Source organism: Desmodus rotundus, chromosome 7, assembly GCF_022682495.2.
Source record: "Desmodus rotundus isolate HL8 chromosome 7, HLdesRot8A.1, whole genome shotgun sequence".
NCBI lineage: Eukaryota > Metazoa > Chordata > Mammalia > Chiroptera > Phyllostomidae > Desmodus > Desmodus rotundus.
Genome location: NC_071393.1, coordinates 80,858,865 through 80,875,477, shown reverse-complemented (window position 1 = coordinate 80,875,477; position 16,613 = coordinate 80,858,865). Strand labels below are relative to the sequence as shown.

General features: G+C 40.9%; 1 protein-coding gene across 2 annotated transcripts in view; it reads left to right on the top strand.

The window, feature by feature from the left end:
- The window catches only part of FBN1 (fibrillin 1), a 225,546-nt gene that overhangs the window by 140,691 nt on the left and 68,242 nt on the right, over positions 1-16,613 (top strand). For both annotated transcript variants that reach the window (XM_053928326.1, XM_024567296.3), the window contains exons 20-32: positions 433-558; positions 1,125-1,244; positions 1,337-1,474; positions 2,354-2,404; positions 4,050-4,175; positions 6,224-6,451; positions 8,352-8,477; positions 8,591-8,719; positions 9,522-9,647; positions 9,759-9,884; positions 11,072-11,194; positions 12,282-12,407; positions 14,373-14,498. In XM_053928326.1, coding sequence (XP_053784301.1) covers positions 433-558; positions 1,125-1,244; positions 1,337-1,474; positions 2,354-2,404; positions 4,050-4,175; positions 6,224-6,451; positions 8,352-8,477; positions 8,591-8,719; positions 9,522-9,647; positions 9,759-9,884; positions 11,072-11,194; positions 12,282-12,407; positions 14,373-14,498 — 1,671 coding nt within the window. The remainder of the gene's footprint in view (positions 1-432; positions 559-1,124; positions 1,245-1,336; positions 1,475-2,353; positions 2,405-4,049; positions 4,176-6,223; positions 6,452-8,351; positions 8,478-8,590; positions 8,720-9,521; positions 9,648-9,758; positions 9,885-11,071; positions 11,195-12,281; positions 12,408-14,372; positions 14,499-16,613) is intronic.

Genomic DNA, 16,613 nt, shown 5'->3' with positions numbered 1-16,613 from the left:
ATAAACATAACCAAAGACCCTTTATATTATTCAAAAGGAGAAACACACGTCCTGAAACTAACACATATCAAAGATGGACCATGATTTCTAAATATTTATTTAGTTCATTAAATGAATAGGATTAGACCTTTGAGTTCTGGTATAATGAGGCAATTGAATAAAGATTAGTGATTTCTAGTAAATCCAGATTTTCTTTCTGCTAAAGAAAGAAGTGTATTGAATAATGTATGGTGATTCTAGACTCTGTACATATCAAATACAGATAATAAGGCCTTAAAATTAGGCAGTTTAACCAAAAGCCAATGGTACAGAAGTTTTGCCTCATTGTTTAAATTAATCATGTCATTATGACCTTGAAACCCTAACTAAAAGCAAAGATGTTGCATGCAAGTGATGAGCTCTTTAAAAAGTTCACTTCTGTTGGCTTTCCAGATATCAATGAATGTGCATTGAACAGTCTTCTCTGTGACAATGGGCAATGTCGGAACACTCCTGGCAGTTTTGTCTGTACCTGTCCCAAGGGGTTTATATACAAACCTGACTTAAAAACCTGTGAAGGTAAACTACATTTTTTGTTCCTATACTGTGTTCTTTGCTGTCTTTTGGAATGCTGCTAGAAAACCATGAGAATAAATTAGAGTTTCTTCTATTTTAGGTAATTATGCCCCTTTAGTTGAGATCCTTTGGTCCTATACAGCACTTGTAGGTACTTTGCAAACTGCTGGTGGTACTTACCTGCAATTAGCATATTATTTGCCATTTATTTTGAGTTCAAGTGCCATTTTAAAGCATTCATTTTGCATTTGCCTGAAATTCACATTCTATTAACTACCATTTAATAGAGAAAACATTACATATATGCTGTTTGAGTTAGTTATTGAGAAGTTACACTTACATTTGCTCCAGATTTTCTGAATAAAAAGATTCATCCATGTACCAGATTCTGAACTATAGAGATGTACTTAATTATTATCTTGGCATTCCATCTAGTCTAGAAAAATTCTATATAGGCCAGCTTTATTATCTAGTGAAGAATATGTGGTAGCAATTGAGGCCAAAGATTAAATATTCATTCATGCCCAAGACTAGTTTTCAGCAGTAATGTTGACCCATTCTTGTTTCAGACATTGACGAATGTGAGTCAAATCCTTGCATTAATGGAGTCTGCAAAAACACCCAAGGCTCTTTTATTTGTGAGTGTTCTTCTGAAAGTACTTTGGATCCAACAAAAACCATCTGCATAGGTATTTATCTTTCTGAGAATGATTTTCCTATGTTTATCAAGGCTGCTGTGTTTCAGTATCTATTAAAGATTTCCCCCCGGGGCCCCCCACAGAAACCATCAAGGGCACTTGCTGGCAGACTGTCATCAATGGGCGTTGTGAGATCAACATCAATGGAGCCACCTTGAAGTCCCAGTGCTGTTCCTCCCTTGGTGCTGCCTGGGGGAGCCCCTGTACCCTGTGCCAAGTCGGTAAGAGAAGAGGCTGCTGCGCCTCCTGTGCCATTCCCGCCTCTCGTTTTGCTTAGCAAGGGGGAAGCATAGTACTTTGTGCATTTGGCTCATGTGGAGGATTTTAGAAGATTTAATTCTGATGACCTCAATGAAGCATATTACTGAATAGGAAGCTAGGAGAGTATCAAAGACAATGATTTCAGGGAATTTGGCACAATTTATTATTTTCTATCACCACACTGTAATATGGCTAGCTGGTGTGGCTTTCCTGGATCAGCAATTCCTATTGGCTCTCTGCAGAACCTAAGGGTTAGGCGTCCTGAGCTTTTTATAGGTGCACATTTTCTTCCAAAAAACTGATTAACGTAAAGGAAACAGTATTCATGAGTAAACTTCTAAATCTGTTGTGAAGTTGAGGTTTGAGAGCCTTGCTGATGATTTTGTTGGTTCGATGTTTGGGTATATAAATGTGTGAATTTATACACTGTGAATGCTGCAGGGCATGGGATCTCGAAGTCCTAGAGTTTGTTTCCCATGCCCATGTCACAGTAACCCTATAGGGTGAGTCCTGTTTCAGGGCTACCAGCAAGAGAGAAATCTAGTCAATTCCCTTCTTGGTCATCAACTTAGCATGATCTTTAGGGGGCCTTTGGGTCATTTGGGACATCTCAGAGAAATTGAGCTTTCTTTAAAGGAGATATTTCATTATTATTCTTTTTCACTTATGCAATCTCAGAAACACTCTGTTATCTCAGACTTATTCATAGCAACAAAATCTGATTCATGTTCCAGGTCCTCCTTCATGTTTCTTATACTAGGTCATAATTACAAAGTCTGGATGTTGTTATCTTAAATTTGTTTTTTGTTTGTTTGTTTTGATTTGATTTGTTTTTACAGATCCCATATGTGGTAAAGGCTATTCAAGAATTAAAGGAACACAGTGTGAAGGTATTTATGATTATTTATAAACCACCGATTTCATGTGCTTGAAGAATGCTTGTGTTATTTTGATCTGGGTATAGATGTCCTGTAACTTCACAGTAAGAAATAGGCAGCAGAGAAAAAAAATAATGGGAAGTGCAGAACATAACAGATGTTGATTTCACCAGCGTATATATATACGCTGTTGCCAGTTTCAAGCTTCTGTGGCCAGGGTGCAGGGTGGCTGAAAATGTTTCAGGCTGACCATGGTTTGAATTGACTGCACTTTCCAAATGCCATATATACCGGAAGATAAAATAGGAGTTTTTAAATGAGGCTGTAAAATTTGCCTTTTTCCTGGTTTGTCCTGGTTCTTGTTTGTTTGTTTGTTTGTTTGATAGTCATGGATGGTTTAGAAGGACACACTCTGCTGTATTGTTTCTGAAAGTCTACACGGATTATGTTCAGTTTGCTGTGGTTCTTTCTCGTGGAGTCCCAGATAGACCTAGGTCAGGGTGACTAACACAACCTGACATGACACAGCAGCTGAAAAATTTTAAAAACAGCAATTAGTCCCATATGTGGGATGAAATGAAGTTTTTTCCCTTCGAAAATAAAGAGGAACACTGTAACCCCCACCCAGGGTCTTGCTTTCCAAATGATGACTGAATTCTTTGGCCTTTCTTTGGTCCAGACCCATTGTTAATAAGTTATCTGACCTCAGCTGCACATTTTGGTGTATAAGTGGCCAGAACAACAACAAAAAAACCCCAAGAAGGTAAATTTTCCCCTTTCCACTTATCTCTCTTACAAGGAAAAATCTAGAACTTTTTTTTGTTCTAACATCCCTGGTTTGGGAAGTTATTTCTTCCAAATACAGACCTAGTGTATGTGAATCTCTTAAATAATGCTCCACTTTTTTCTGACACTGACAAGCAAGTGCCTTTCTTTGGATTAATTTGATGGTGAATTTTTTTCCAAATTAAGTGTGGAGAACATAGCACGCTGCAGTGAGCAAACTGAGGGACCGGCACATTTGAGAGAGACTGAGTGCATGAGAAGCGGGTGAACATGAGCATCTTTCGACTCTCCGCAACTCAAATTGGGACCAGCAAGGTTTTGACAGAACAGTCTGAGACCATAGCTAAGTGAGAACTAGTAATTCACTTCTAGGGACTCGTGAGCACTTCTCGAAAGAGAATCTTTTTGCTGGCCCCACATATTCCTTAGTAGGATTTTTTTTTTGTATGCTCAGTTTCCAAGTTCTTTATTCTTTGGTAGTTTGAAAGACCAGGTTTCCCTTTCTCTACTGATTTCCAAACATCTGGACTCACAAAGCTAATTGTGTGGCTTCTGGGAGCCTTACCTGGATAGCCACACTACCCAGAACTGTCCCCAAGAACTTGCACCAGCTCCCTGTCTCTTCAACTCAAAAATTACTCCCTGAGTCCATGGAGAAGCTCTTACATCTTTGGTGGCAGGTGAGCTCTCTTTGTTGCTATTCGGACATCCCAGAAGTTCTACCTAAACTATTTGGAGACAAACTAATTTTGTGAACTTACCAGGTTCAAATGGCCTTTTCTGTTATGAGAATAATTATGACTCCAAGAATGGAATAAATAGAATGATGTTACAGAGATATATTAATTCATGCTTTTTTTCTCCTTCACAGATATAAATGAATGTGAAGTGTTCCCTGGAGTGTGCAAAAATGGCGTATGCGTTAACTCCAGGGGGTCATTTACATGTCAGTGTCCCAGTGGGATGACTTTGGATGTCACAGGGAGGATCTGCCTGGGTAAATACTGAGCTCATTACTTTCCTAATGTCATTTCTTAAAGATTATTAACTTCAGTTGACAAGATAGAGCTGAATGTTTGGTTCCCAGAACAGACACATACATCCCAAATTCAGTATTTCCATTAGAATCTATGGTGGTTTCCTGGAAGAAGAGCCTCCCTGATTAAAGCTCTTTGTTTATTCCTTGTATGAAGAGCAGAGAACATGTTATGGAAGAGAAACTGTAATTGATATGTAACTGTTTCTTAAATCACTGCCATTGTAGTTATTAACCCAGAGCTGTTAAATCCACCCCCCACCCTTGCCATATGTCATGGGCTACAGGATGCGAAGTGAATGGTAAGGAGAACAATTTCAGTTGGAAACTGCTAGGCATGTCCTACTGTTGGCCAGAATGACAAGTCTTTGCAGAAAACTCTTGTGGATATCAGGAATGAAGAGCGCCACAGTCTTGAACAGTGAACCCGAGGGAGCCCAGTCAGTCATGGTGGGCTTCTCCAAGCCAACGGCCAGAGCCCAAGTGGCAATAGTGCAGAAGAGACGGCACAGAACCCTGAGTTCTTAGAAAGCTGCCCTGTAGGTCCATAGAGGTTTTAGGTTTGAGATCCCATCACCATTCTTGGGGGGTCTGGCAGACTTATTCTGATGTTAACACAATGACCTCTGACTGCTGGGAGTATGTCTCTTGGATCACGGATTTCTGAGTCCATGACTATGGAAATAAGGCTCAGCCTCATTGTGTATCTGAAACCTTATTACTCTAAAGAGCATTCTTAGTGAAGGATCACTGTAAGTGGTTAAAAGAGTGGTATGCAGCTAAGGGATTTGGATCATTTACCAATTAGAATAAACAAACCTTTAAATATAGAACTTTTTGGTTTATAATGTAAGCAATATGAAAGAGAAAAGTTGGAATTCAAAGGCTAGAGTCTTTGTGTAACTATGGAGGCCTGTTAATGCCATTCTGAGTCTTAGCTTCTTTGTTTAAGAGTAGTCAACATATAATGAGAAACTTCTTTCAGGTTCTTTAGCTGAAAGATGCTTTAATATTTAATTTATAAATCATTTAAGAAGTATCCATCTTAATAAAGGCAACTCTTGTGTAAAGTTGCGCAGAAGGCCTCAGAAGCTTCCTAACATTAAAAGAAGCTCAGGCACCTAGGTGAATGGTTAATAACCACCTTGTGAAGGAGAAAGAGAGGGAATATCATGCCTCATGTTTTAATTACACTTTACCATTTTCAGATGCATAGTCTCCTTTGAGCTTCATAGTAACCCCTGAGAGATGGGTGGAACATCGTTTTACAGATGTGGAAATTCAGGTTCTGGGTCAATCATTGTCTAAGACAAGCAGACTTCTCAGTAACAGAATAGGATCAAATTCTAGGTCTTCTGACCTCTGGTCTGCCACTCTTTTTACTCTTCTTCATAACCCCCTCAATTTGGGGTTGGAGCTACATGTGCCCCACATGTATCCAGAAGAATGTATACATAAGCACATGTTGCAGTGAAACAAGTAATTGAGAAGAGGAGTGAATGGCTTTCCTTTGCTGCTTTTCCTCTTTAGTCTCAGGTGAGGTACTCCTCTCCACAATGGCATGGACCTGAGGGAAAGGGCTGGAGCTAGTTCAGATGTCCTCCAACGATAAAGACCGCAGTTTGCTTTTTAGCTACAGACGAGATGTCAGGACGCTATGGCGGGCACACATTGGGAGCAGACAAGTCTGTGAAAACAGCTCCCCAAAACTCTTTGCTGCACTTCTCAGAATACTGCTTCTTACGCAGAATTATCAGAAAACGCCTCATGTCAAAAGGAAACTTTGCATGGATAGTAGGTGCAAATACATATGAGTTACCCAGTAGAAGAGTCTGTGTTAGGCAGGAATACCCATCACAAAGCCTGGGTTTCTTTTGAGGACAAAATGATTCTAGTCAGTAAGTACACAGAAAATTATTGAGTGTATTGTACTTTGCCTAATACAACACTGGCTGTTTGGGTGGTGAAAACAGAGTTGCCCTCCTCAGCCTCCCCCTGCTCTCTGGCAGATAACCGTGTGGAAACCTGCTTCCTGAGGTACGACGACGAGGAGTGCACTCTGCCCATTTCTGGCCGCCACCGCATGGACGCCTGCTGCTGCTCTGTGGGGGCGGCCTGGGGCACCGAGGAATGCGAAGAGTGTCCGGTGAAAAACACACCTGAGTATGAGGAGCTCTGTCCCAGAGGCCCCGGATTTGCCACAAAGGAGATTACAAATGGGAAACCTTTCTTCAAAGGTACGATGGTTTCAGTGGTTGATTGCTCTTCTTTTCAGGCTGACAGATGCATCTCCATGAGCCTAGAGTCTGCTGATGGAATTACAGTGAATATCATCAATGCGGCCATCCTTCTGTCATCTCAGCATACATTCGCTGCCTTCCGAACTCCCTGTCACCAAACATTCACTCTCTAATCGATTTTCTTTTTCTACACCTCAAGATTTCCCGAGGTCACTCACTCGGCCCTCCCATGTAGCCATTATTAAGTGTTAAAGTAGGTTTCAGTGCCACCCTAAGCCAAACGTAAATGAAAGGAAATGGGAAATTTTTATGCCATTTGCTAAGGCCACTATTACATGACACTTTATCCACTGATTTGACACCCAATGGCTGCGGTGTAGAAAATGGGGGTGAGTGGCATGTGACACTTAGTGGCAGGTCCTTGTCGTCCAAATGCAGTGAAGTTCATTCCTGTGGCCAACACACTCCAGTGACATGATAGTTCAAATACTGTTTCAGCTTTTATGCTCTACTCTAAAGTCCATGCAAAAAATAAGAAGTCACAGATTTAAACTAATTCCAAAATTAATTTAAGTTTTTATGCACAATGAAACAGAATTTGTTTACTTCAGCATATGGAAAATCGTAATTGGTTCCTCAGAATTCTGATTACACAGAGAGGCTCAGCTTATGTTCCCAGTATGGAGTGTTCTGTTGGTTGCCCATTGTGTCTGGTCCTAATCCAAACTTCATAACTAAATCAAATGGGAAATGAGTATGTAAATATCACTTAACTATCCTTATAGAAAAATGTGTAGACTTTTTTCTCTACTGAGCATTTGGTCCAAGAAGCCTTGGGGTTTTAAATTGTTGTGTCTAGAGAGTTAGTTTCTAGATGGCCCTCTTAAATGTCTCTTAAGTTAATTTTAAGAAACTTGAGTGATTTGCTTCCAAAGGCTGTGGAAATCCATCGCCACAGAAGGACCTGATGTTCTCGAGATTTAATCTGCCAATTCTGTCTCTCATGACACTGTGTAGAAATGAACTTGTATTTATTGAGCTTTAGATCTTCTTCTGGAAAGGCCCCTAAAAGGGGAAACTCAGATTCCATGTTACATATACTCCTAGTAAACAAACACTCTTTTAATTACATTAATGAACCTTTAAGGCTATACAATATGTGAAACTCTTGTATTTTAAGTGTATCCAGAAAAAGCATGAAAAAGCATAAATGAATATCTCATTTCTCTGCACCAGTGATTTTCAGCTGGTGCCGCAAGAGGCACACTGGTGTGCTGCAAGCGTTTTTAAAGCACTGTGATCCCTGACTCTTTAGTCAGGGGCACTGACCTCTTCTCCCTTAGATTGTCAAGTGAAAAAAACCAACAACAGCCAACACAATGATATTTGTCCAGTGTGAATGAATCAAAATTATGCCTAGTTTTTATCAGATCGGCAAAAAATATATTTTTTGGTGTGCCACAGAATTTTAGTAATTTGATATGTCTTCCATGAGCTGAAAAAGGTTGAAAATCACTGCTCTACACATTCAATCAATTGCTGGGGGCAATATATTCTAATAATCTTCTATGTGCTTTAAGCATAGACACTAATGGTTTATTTAGACTATTCATTCAGCAAATAGTTGAATGTCCAGTATGTATCGGACAGTGTGCTGGATTCTGTAAGTCTAAATAAACACACGCTTTACTTCTCTGATACTGCTTTCTAAAACAGAAGTTTAAAAGACTAGACATGTTTCCACAGTCACATGCCCTATGGATTATCTCCTATTCTTTAAAATGAATATTGCCAACACCTTATATCAAGACCCTCCACCCTCCTGGGTTTAAAATGGTGGGCACTGAAACCTAATTGGTTTGTCACAAACTTTTCACACATTTTATTTTTCTTGAAGATATCAACGAATGCAAGATGATTCCCAGCCTCTGTACCCATGGCAAGTGCAGAAACACCATTGGCAGTTTTAAGTGCCGGTGCGACAGCGGCTTTGCGCTTGACTCTGAAGAGAGGAACTGCACAGGTCAGTGGAGGGGCTCGCCTTGGAGGGACGGCCTTTGGAGCTCTTCATCTTTATTCCACAAGAACGGAGGCTATCCCGGTACTCACTCGCTGCCACGGGCTGCTTTTGTGCAGACATCGATGAGTGCCGCATCTCTCCTGACCTCTGTGGCCGTGGCCAGTGCGTGAACACCCCGGGGGACTTTGAATGCAAGTGTGATGAAGGCTATGAAAGTGGATTCATGATGATGAAGAACTGCATGGGTAAGTGTGTGCCCATCTGATCGTCATGGGAGAAGAGGGATTCCAAGAAGCTTTAAGGACTCATAGCCTGTGTCCTAGCTTCTTCCTGATCCCCCAGTGTTTTGATCTCCTCAGCAGGGCGTCAGGAGTCAGTCTGTGGCAGAGGGAGACTGACGTGTGGAAGGAGTGAGGGAATTCTTGCTGTGGGGTGGGGGTGGGGGGCCCTGGACACTGGTTATGGGCTCCTGAGGAGTGAGTGTAAAACCTAGAATAGACACCCCAGGGAAGAGAGAACAAGGCAAACATAAGCTATACTTAGGGTTACAGTATCGGGTCTCTGTCCAGCATCTCTAGAGAAGGAGATTAATTAAGCTGGTTGCCTTTAGATTAGGTTCTCTGAGAGAGAGATTATTTTGAGGGAGTGCTCTCAGGAGGAACCTGTAACGAAGTGAGGGGGAGGCAGGTTAGGGAAGGAGAAGAAGAGAAGCAGAGTTCTGCTGCATTTCGGCGTTAACTGGATTCCACAGGTGACTCGGGAGTGCGAATGGTACCAGAGTATTGTCCCACCTTGAGACCAGGAGGCCAAGATTTCCATTTCCACATCAGTTCAATCAATTATCAGCCAAGGGCAGCGCCCCGCATGGGAGGGAAATATAATCTCTCCTCTCCCAGGTATTTCTGAATGAAACGGACAGCAGTTCTTCAAGAAGGGCACCTGGAAGCCATTAGCAGCCAGGACCCCCGATGAGTGCACTGGCCTGGTTGTGGGGACCTGGGCAGGACACCACCACCATCTTCAACACGGGCCATTTCCATTTTGCAGACATTGATGAGTGTCAGAGGAATCCCCTCCTGTGCCGAGGAGGCGTTTGCCTAAACACCGAGGGAAGTTACCGCTGTGAATGTCCTCCTGGCCATCAGCTGTCCCCCAACATCTCTGCATGTATAGGTAAGGAGGAAGACGTTGCAACCACTTACTTGTGGTCAGTCATTTGACCCACATCTCTGCCAGAGTCCGAAGCTTATGGCTGGTTGTTTGCCATTCTTATTTTCTGCACAGACATCAACGAGTGTGAACTGAGTGCAAACCTCTGTCCCAATGGTCGGTGTGTCAATCTCATAGGGAAATACCAGTGTGCCTGCAACCCTGGCTATCATTCAACCCCCGACAGGCTGTTTTGTGTTGGTAAGTTCTATATTGAATGTTGGTTTATATTTTATTAGTCTCTTTCTAAAGCATGCAAGCCATGTTCTCTGAGTTCTGTTGCCATCTCTAGTTACTTTTACTTAATCTTTCTTGTTTCCCTGTAAGCAAAATTCTTTTCATAGTGGCTCATGATCTTCGGATCTCACCTCCCTTGTGTGTTTAGAGAACAGTTAGATGAGAGACGTGGAATGTTTTAGCTTTAACAACTGCGATTTCACCCATGCTGCTTCAGTGGTGAATGGTAGCACATGCTTTGCTTATGCACGTGCATAGCCAGGCAGATCAGCCAGTGATTACTAACCACCTGAGATAAGTGAAGCATGCTGAGGTCCATGGAAAAGGCAAAAAGCATAGGGTGCAGTCTCTGCCCTTAGGTGGCTTAGATCAGTTTAAATGTTTCAGAGAATAATTATTGGAAGGAAGACCATGCTATCTTACATTGAAATAGAGGCTGGGTCTGGCATTCCCTGAAGATGGAGTTTTGTGGGATAAGCCTTGTGCTTTGTGGCTGGCCCTCTGTAGGTTTAGTCATGCTGGAAAGAGCTGCACAGAAAACCCTGTGGCTTTACTGTGCCCAAAGTCAAAGTGAAACTTTGTAGAAACCGCCAGTTTCTGCCTGGTTTGGGGTGCATGTCATGTGGAACTGCCAAGTCTCACATGGTTCCTACCCGGAGTCATAAATCAGCCCAGATTCTTCTGAAACTTGGCCCAGGACACCTCAGAACTCTAACTCAGGTTCTTGAAAAGGTTTAGAACTTCAGCCAATTAAGCCGAATGTCAAATTTATAACTGAATCTGTGACCCAGAGAATCTCACCATGTGGCCGTTGTCTGATGTGTTCTCACAGCACCTAGCGTTTCTCCCACGCGCGTGTGGTGCGCTGTGTGCTGTGCAACGAATTGTCCCTCTAACTCTCCCGCTGCCGTTGGCCATTATGCAGGCAGGTCTCGTGTCTGTCTCATTCGCCATTAGATTCACATCCCTAGCACATAGTTGGGGTGCAGTTCATATTTCTGAAGGAGTCGAACCATGTAGTGCTTTGCAGTTGCCCCAGGATGCTCTTTTTTTTTTTTTTTTTTTGCTTTACTTGATCCATGCCTAGAAACTATAATACATGCCATTATCATAAATACAGAGAAAGGTAATATTATTTTTATTTTTCTTAGACATTGATGAATGCAGCATAATGAACGGTGGTTGTGAGACCTTCTGTACGAACTCTGAAGGTAGCTACGAATGCAGCTGTCAGCCAGGATTTGCACTAATGCCCGACCAGAGGTCATGTACTGGTAAGTAGGTTTTAGTCTCCTGTGAAATCTCAGTAGTGGGTCCCTGTGTAGAGTGGTTCAGGGCCTGGGCTTTGGACTTAGGTAGTTCTGCATCCAAATCCTTGTTTTTTTACATATTTTAGTGGTGGGTTCTTGATAGAGTTCTGTTCTATAAAATGGCGTTTAGATCCCCTGTGTGGAAGAGTTCGTGTAGCACTCAGTCTAGTGCCTGGCACATGCTCAGTAAGTGGAGTGTAAAAATGGTTTCTCCATGGATCGGAGCTTTGAAGAAGCTGCTCTCTTGGCTTACTTCAGTGCTCTTCAGGGTGTGTTGCCCGGAGCTGCAGCACCAGCCTCACCTGAGAGTGTGTTAGAGATGAAAAATCGTGGGCCCCACCACAGACCTACTGAGTCAGAAACTCCTGGCGGTTGAACATAGTAATCTGTTCTCGTAAGCCCTCCAAGTGATTTGGATGTGTGCTAAAATTTGAGAAATGCTGGTCTAATTTACACTTCCTGTTGTATCATTCTGGGGTAGAGAGCCACGGAGGCAGCTAGGGATGAAAAATGAGTTAGGGAATATAGGTATTAATAGATTTTGGCCTCGGTTAAGAAGAGAACTTAACTTGGAAGAATCTCCCTTAAAAGCTCTAGGTGTAAATTGGACTATAAAAACTGAATGTTGAAAATAAATATTTTTACTAAAAATGCATCTAAGTAGATATGCTTATTAATGAGTTTTTACTTCAAATTATCAATAAAACAGAAGATGATAGATCTTAGGCATTTAAATTTGATGAGAAATATAAGATTCATGATCATCTTTGAATGATAAATTCATAGCAGAGATAAAATTGCTAATTAAATGATGGACTTTTAAGTGGATGTGCCTCTTGACCTTGAATAGTAGGTTGGGAATTTAAAAATGGCTCTCTCCCTTTTCATCTGAGATGAGCTGATGGCATATTTTATGTAAAGCTTTATTTGGATGTGAGAACTAATGATCTTATGCCAGTAGGCTGAGTTCATTTGACTTAGATCAGTTAACTTTTTCATGACTGAATTAACAGAACTAATATCAAGCCATTGTTGGTTTCATTCTCTGCAGACATTGACGAGTGTGAAGATAACCCCAATATCTGTGATGGTGGTCAGTGTACCAACATACCTGGAGAGTACAGGTGCTTGTGTTATGATGGATTCATGGCATCTGAAGACATGAAGACTTGTGTAGGTAAGCAAAGAAAACACAATTTTTCATTTTCTCTGGTTATTTACAAGTACTGCTAAATTATATAAAGATTACTTTGGATAGCTGATAGGCTCTATGTGAATAGTAAGGATGCTTAGGGATTCAGTGCTAATATTCCAAAACTAGCATTTCAAAGAGCCACTTTCTTGTGACTGTGGTACGATGCTCTTGTCAGATATGTCATGTGGACTGAGCTGCCATCGGTCAGCTCCAGAGAGAGTGTGTTTTGCCCTTGCATTACTTATGCCCACTTAGTCCTCCTTCTGCTGTAACTAGAGTTTAGGCTTTTAAAATGTTTGGCTAAAGGCAAACACAATTTATTTCTGACAAAGAGCAATAAATGCTAGAATTGATTGTATTTGTTTTAGAGTTTCTACTGCTATGTATTCAAATTTGCTAAACTTTTCTTCTGCAGTATCTGATCTGCCTTTAACCCTATTATCTCAGATGTTATAATTTTCATCTGTAAGAGTTCGATTTAGGTCTTTTTTTAATACTTTGGTGTCTCAAGTTAGTATGTCCAGTCATTCCTCTAGCTTTTTGAACATGTAGAACACAGTTATAATAGCCATTTTAATGTCTCGCTCTACTAATTCTGTCATCTGTGTCAGTTCTGAGTCATTTCAGTAAATTGACTTTCCTCTTCGTTATGGGTCATATTTTCCTGCTCCGTGGAATGCCTGGTAATTTTTGATTGGATGCCAGACAATATAAATTTTGAGTTACTAGGTGCTAGATATTTTTGGATTCCTAGAAATGTTCTTGAACTTTATTTTGTAACCCAGTTATTTGGAAACAGATTGATCCTCTCAAAGTCTTGCTTTTATGTTTTAAGCAGCAGTTAGTCTTGGGCTAATTTTGCTCCATTACTGAGACAAGACCCTTCTGAACACGTTACTCAAACACCTGTGAATTATGGGATTTTCCAAACTGACTGGTGGGAATAGGCACAATTCCAGGCCTTCTGTGAAGTCTGATGATTGTTCCCTTGAATTCTTGTGGATGGCACTTCCCCGGTTTCGAGTAGCTTCCTTAATGCATCCACTGATCATTACTCATCTGGACGCTTGTCTAGGACCTTTTGCAGATCTCTGCCTTTTCCCTATGCGGCTCCCATCTGTCCTTTGCTCTGCCCTGTGAGCTCCAGTGACCTGGGCCTTTCAGGACTTTCAGCTTTATCTGCTCAACCCAGGACACACAAAACCCTGCTTTCACCTGTCATCCCTTCCCCATGCCATGGCCTTCATGCTCTCCCTACATGGTCACCTGGGGCTTTGCACAACTCGTCCGGTTTGTCTTCTTTCTCTCAGGATCACTGTCTTTTGTTGCCTATATCGTCCTTTTGTTGTTGCTTCAGGTGGGAAGGTAGATTCTGTGCCTATTACTCTATCTTGGCCTGAAGCTAGAATTTAAACTGGAAAATATTTAAACTGTATCACATTTATATCTTAGGAAAACCCTTACTGAATATTTTTGAAGTCCCAGAAATTCAAGTGAATATCATAAATTTTTTTTTTAATTTGGGAAAGACGTGAAGTTTGTAACTACCTACACTTAAGGCTAGTAGTGTATCTGCCCTTTCTTTTAAAAATGGAAACTAAATTGTTGGCATCATGCAAATTGAATGAAAGTTTCATCTTGCAACATAATATGCTGTTTTGAAAAGTTTTCTAGACTTCACATAAACAGGCTCTATACTTAGCCTGGAGTCAGTCAGTGTATTTGATTACTTGACCTCCTGCGTAGGGCCCAGATGAGATGCCTGTGTGCGTGGGTAGCCTGCAGTGCAGAAAGCACATGTGAACTGAGCTCCACAAATGGTACTTCTTTTTAGTGGACGTATTTTACCTTTTCTGATTTGGTTAGCACAGTTGGGTTATCTCAGGGAAAAGTGCTCACTGCCAGAAACAAACGGTTGTACGCGTTGACGATTTCTCTGTTCTACAGATGTTAATGAATGTGACCTGAATCCAAATATCTGCCTGAGTGGGACCTGCGAAAACACTAAAGGCTCATTTATCTGCCACTGTGATATGGGATATTCAGGCAAAAAGGGGAAAACTGGCTGTACAGGTATGTTTGTAACAATTAGACAATAAAACTTTAAATGATTAAGAGACTGCTACCATAATTATAGACTAATACAAGTTTTTGGAGCTATTAACAGTTTAATGACATTATAGAGCATTTTGTATAACATTTTTCATTAACTTCGCCTGCACTTTTTAAAAATATGTCATGCTTTTTTGATGAGATGTACACTGAGTTTCTTTTCCTGTGCAACAAGGCCTATTGGATAAATTATCACCATAACTAACACTGTCACATTTGTAGGAGGTTAACATCCCATTTTATATCAAAGTGGTTAACATGCTAATTACCAAACATTCATATCCCTTTATAGTCACGTGCCACATGATGGTGTTTAGGTCGATAGACCTCACATCCAGCAGAGGTCCCATAAGATAATAATGGAGCTGAAAAATTCCTGTCACTTAGTAATGTTTTCACTGCGGTAACATCGTAGCTCAATGTGTTTGTGGCGATGCCGGTGTGAACAAATACCGCACTGCCTATCATGTGAAGGCACAGCACGTGCAATTCCAGTAGCAGGCTATACCATCCAGGGCCGCGGAGTGTACTCGGATGCTCACACAATGATGAGGTCGTCTAACTGTGCATTTCTCAGAAGGTGTCCCATCATTACGGGGCACAGGACTGTGTGAGAGCAAGCCCTTCCCAGAACCTCCATCGCCAACACTCTCCTTAAGGCCTTCTGCCTCTTTAAAGAAGCACATCCTGTTGTACGATGCATATGTTTCATTAGTTCTCATCAGTCTCCTATTTCCTTCAGTTAGTAGACTTTTGATGTGTTAAGTTGCATTAGCCCAAATAAGTCTTTACTCCTGGGGTTTAACAAATCTTATGTGGTGGTAACTATGCCCTTTGTAATTTTGCTTGTCTAATACCAACAGCACTAATAATACCAGTAAGAAAATCTCTTCACAATATTTCTAATTATCTGTTCAATGTCGAATAAAAGAAGTCATTCTGTGTGATATTGTTTTCAAATGTTTAGTTGGTATTTTCAAACTTGGGGCCATGCTGTTAAATTAAATATGTGGAATAATAAATAAAGTTTTACTGTAATTACATGTAGTAATATAATAGATTATGGCATATAACATAATTTAAAACATAATAGAGACCATGGTGAGCTTGAATTAGGTAACTGCATAACTTCTACACAAATAACAGACTTTAATTCCAAAAGCCAATTTGGCAAGACTCCGTGACTTAAAATGAACAATAAAATATTTGCAGATTGGCAATGTGCTAAGTGTACAGATCCTTTTCTAAATTACATCAACATTTTTCAAGAAAACCCCCAAGTATATAATTATTTTAAACTGTGTAATAATACCAAGTTTCAAAGTTACATATATACAGAATACCACCAATAATATAACTGTGGGTTCCAAAATGACAGATTCTAGTCAAATTATAAAAATAAGCATGAAGCTGGAATGCTCTCACCCTCACTATGCTACTTGTCATGCGAAGCACGGCGAAGGGTCCACCCACTCTGACGGCGCAGTGTTTAAAGTCTCAGCTCCTCATGAGGTCTCTGGGATACAGACGATGCTCGGCTCACTATATCTATGGTTCAAACCTTATTTTTAGCTTGCAGTCTAAATATAGAACTTGGAACAAAGGACAGTGGTCTGGCAGGAATGAAGGGAAAGGTAGGACAGTTCCATATTGCATTTTACTTAATAGAGGCTAATACCACCAGCATTTGGCTCAGTTAAACTCACTCCATTCACCCCAGAGAACGGTGATGTTTAAGAGGGGAGAAGTTAACTTAATGGGATGGTCTTCAGCTGTAAGAAAAGGAGATCTCTATCATTTTATGCTCCAAATTCCAGCTAACGGAGGCATGTGCAGAGGCCAATTATTTTAGGCCTTTTACCATGAAGAAAGCTTAAATTTTCACGAGACATTAATTTCATGTTAGGTAAATGAGATACAATGTATATGATGCCCTTGGCACAGTGCTTGGCATTCAGTAGCCTCGTCAATAAATAGTAGCTATTGTTGTTATTATAAAATGAGGCGCAGACACCGTGTCTAGAAGCCATTTAATTGAAGACATAACTTCTAGTCTAGCAAAATTTTATACTGCTA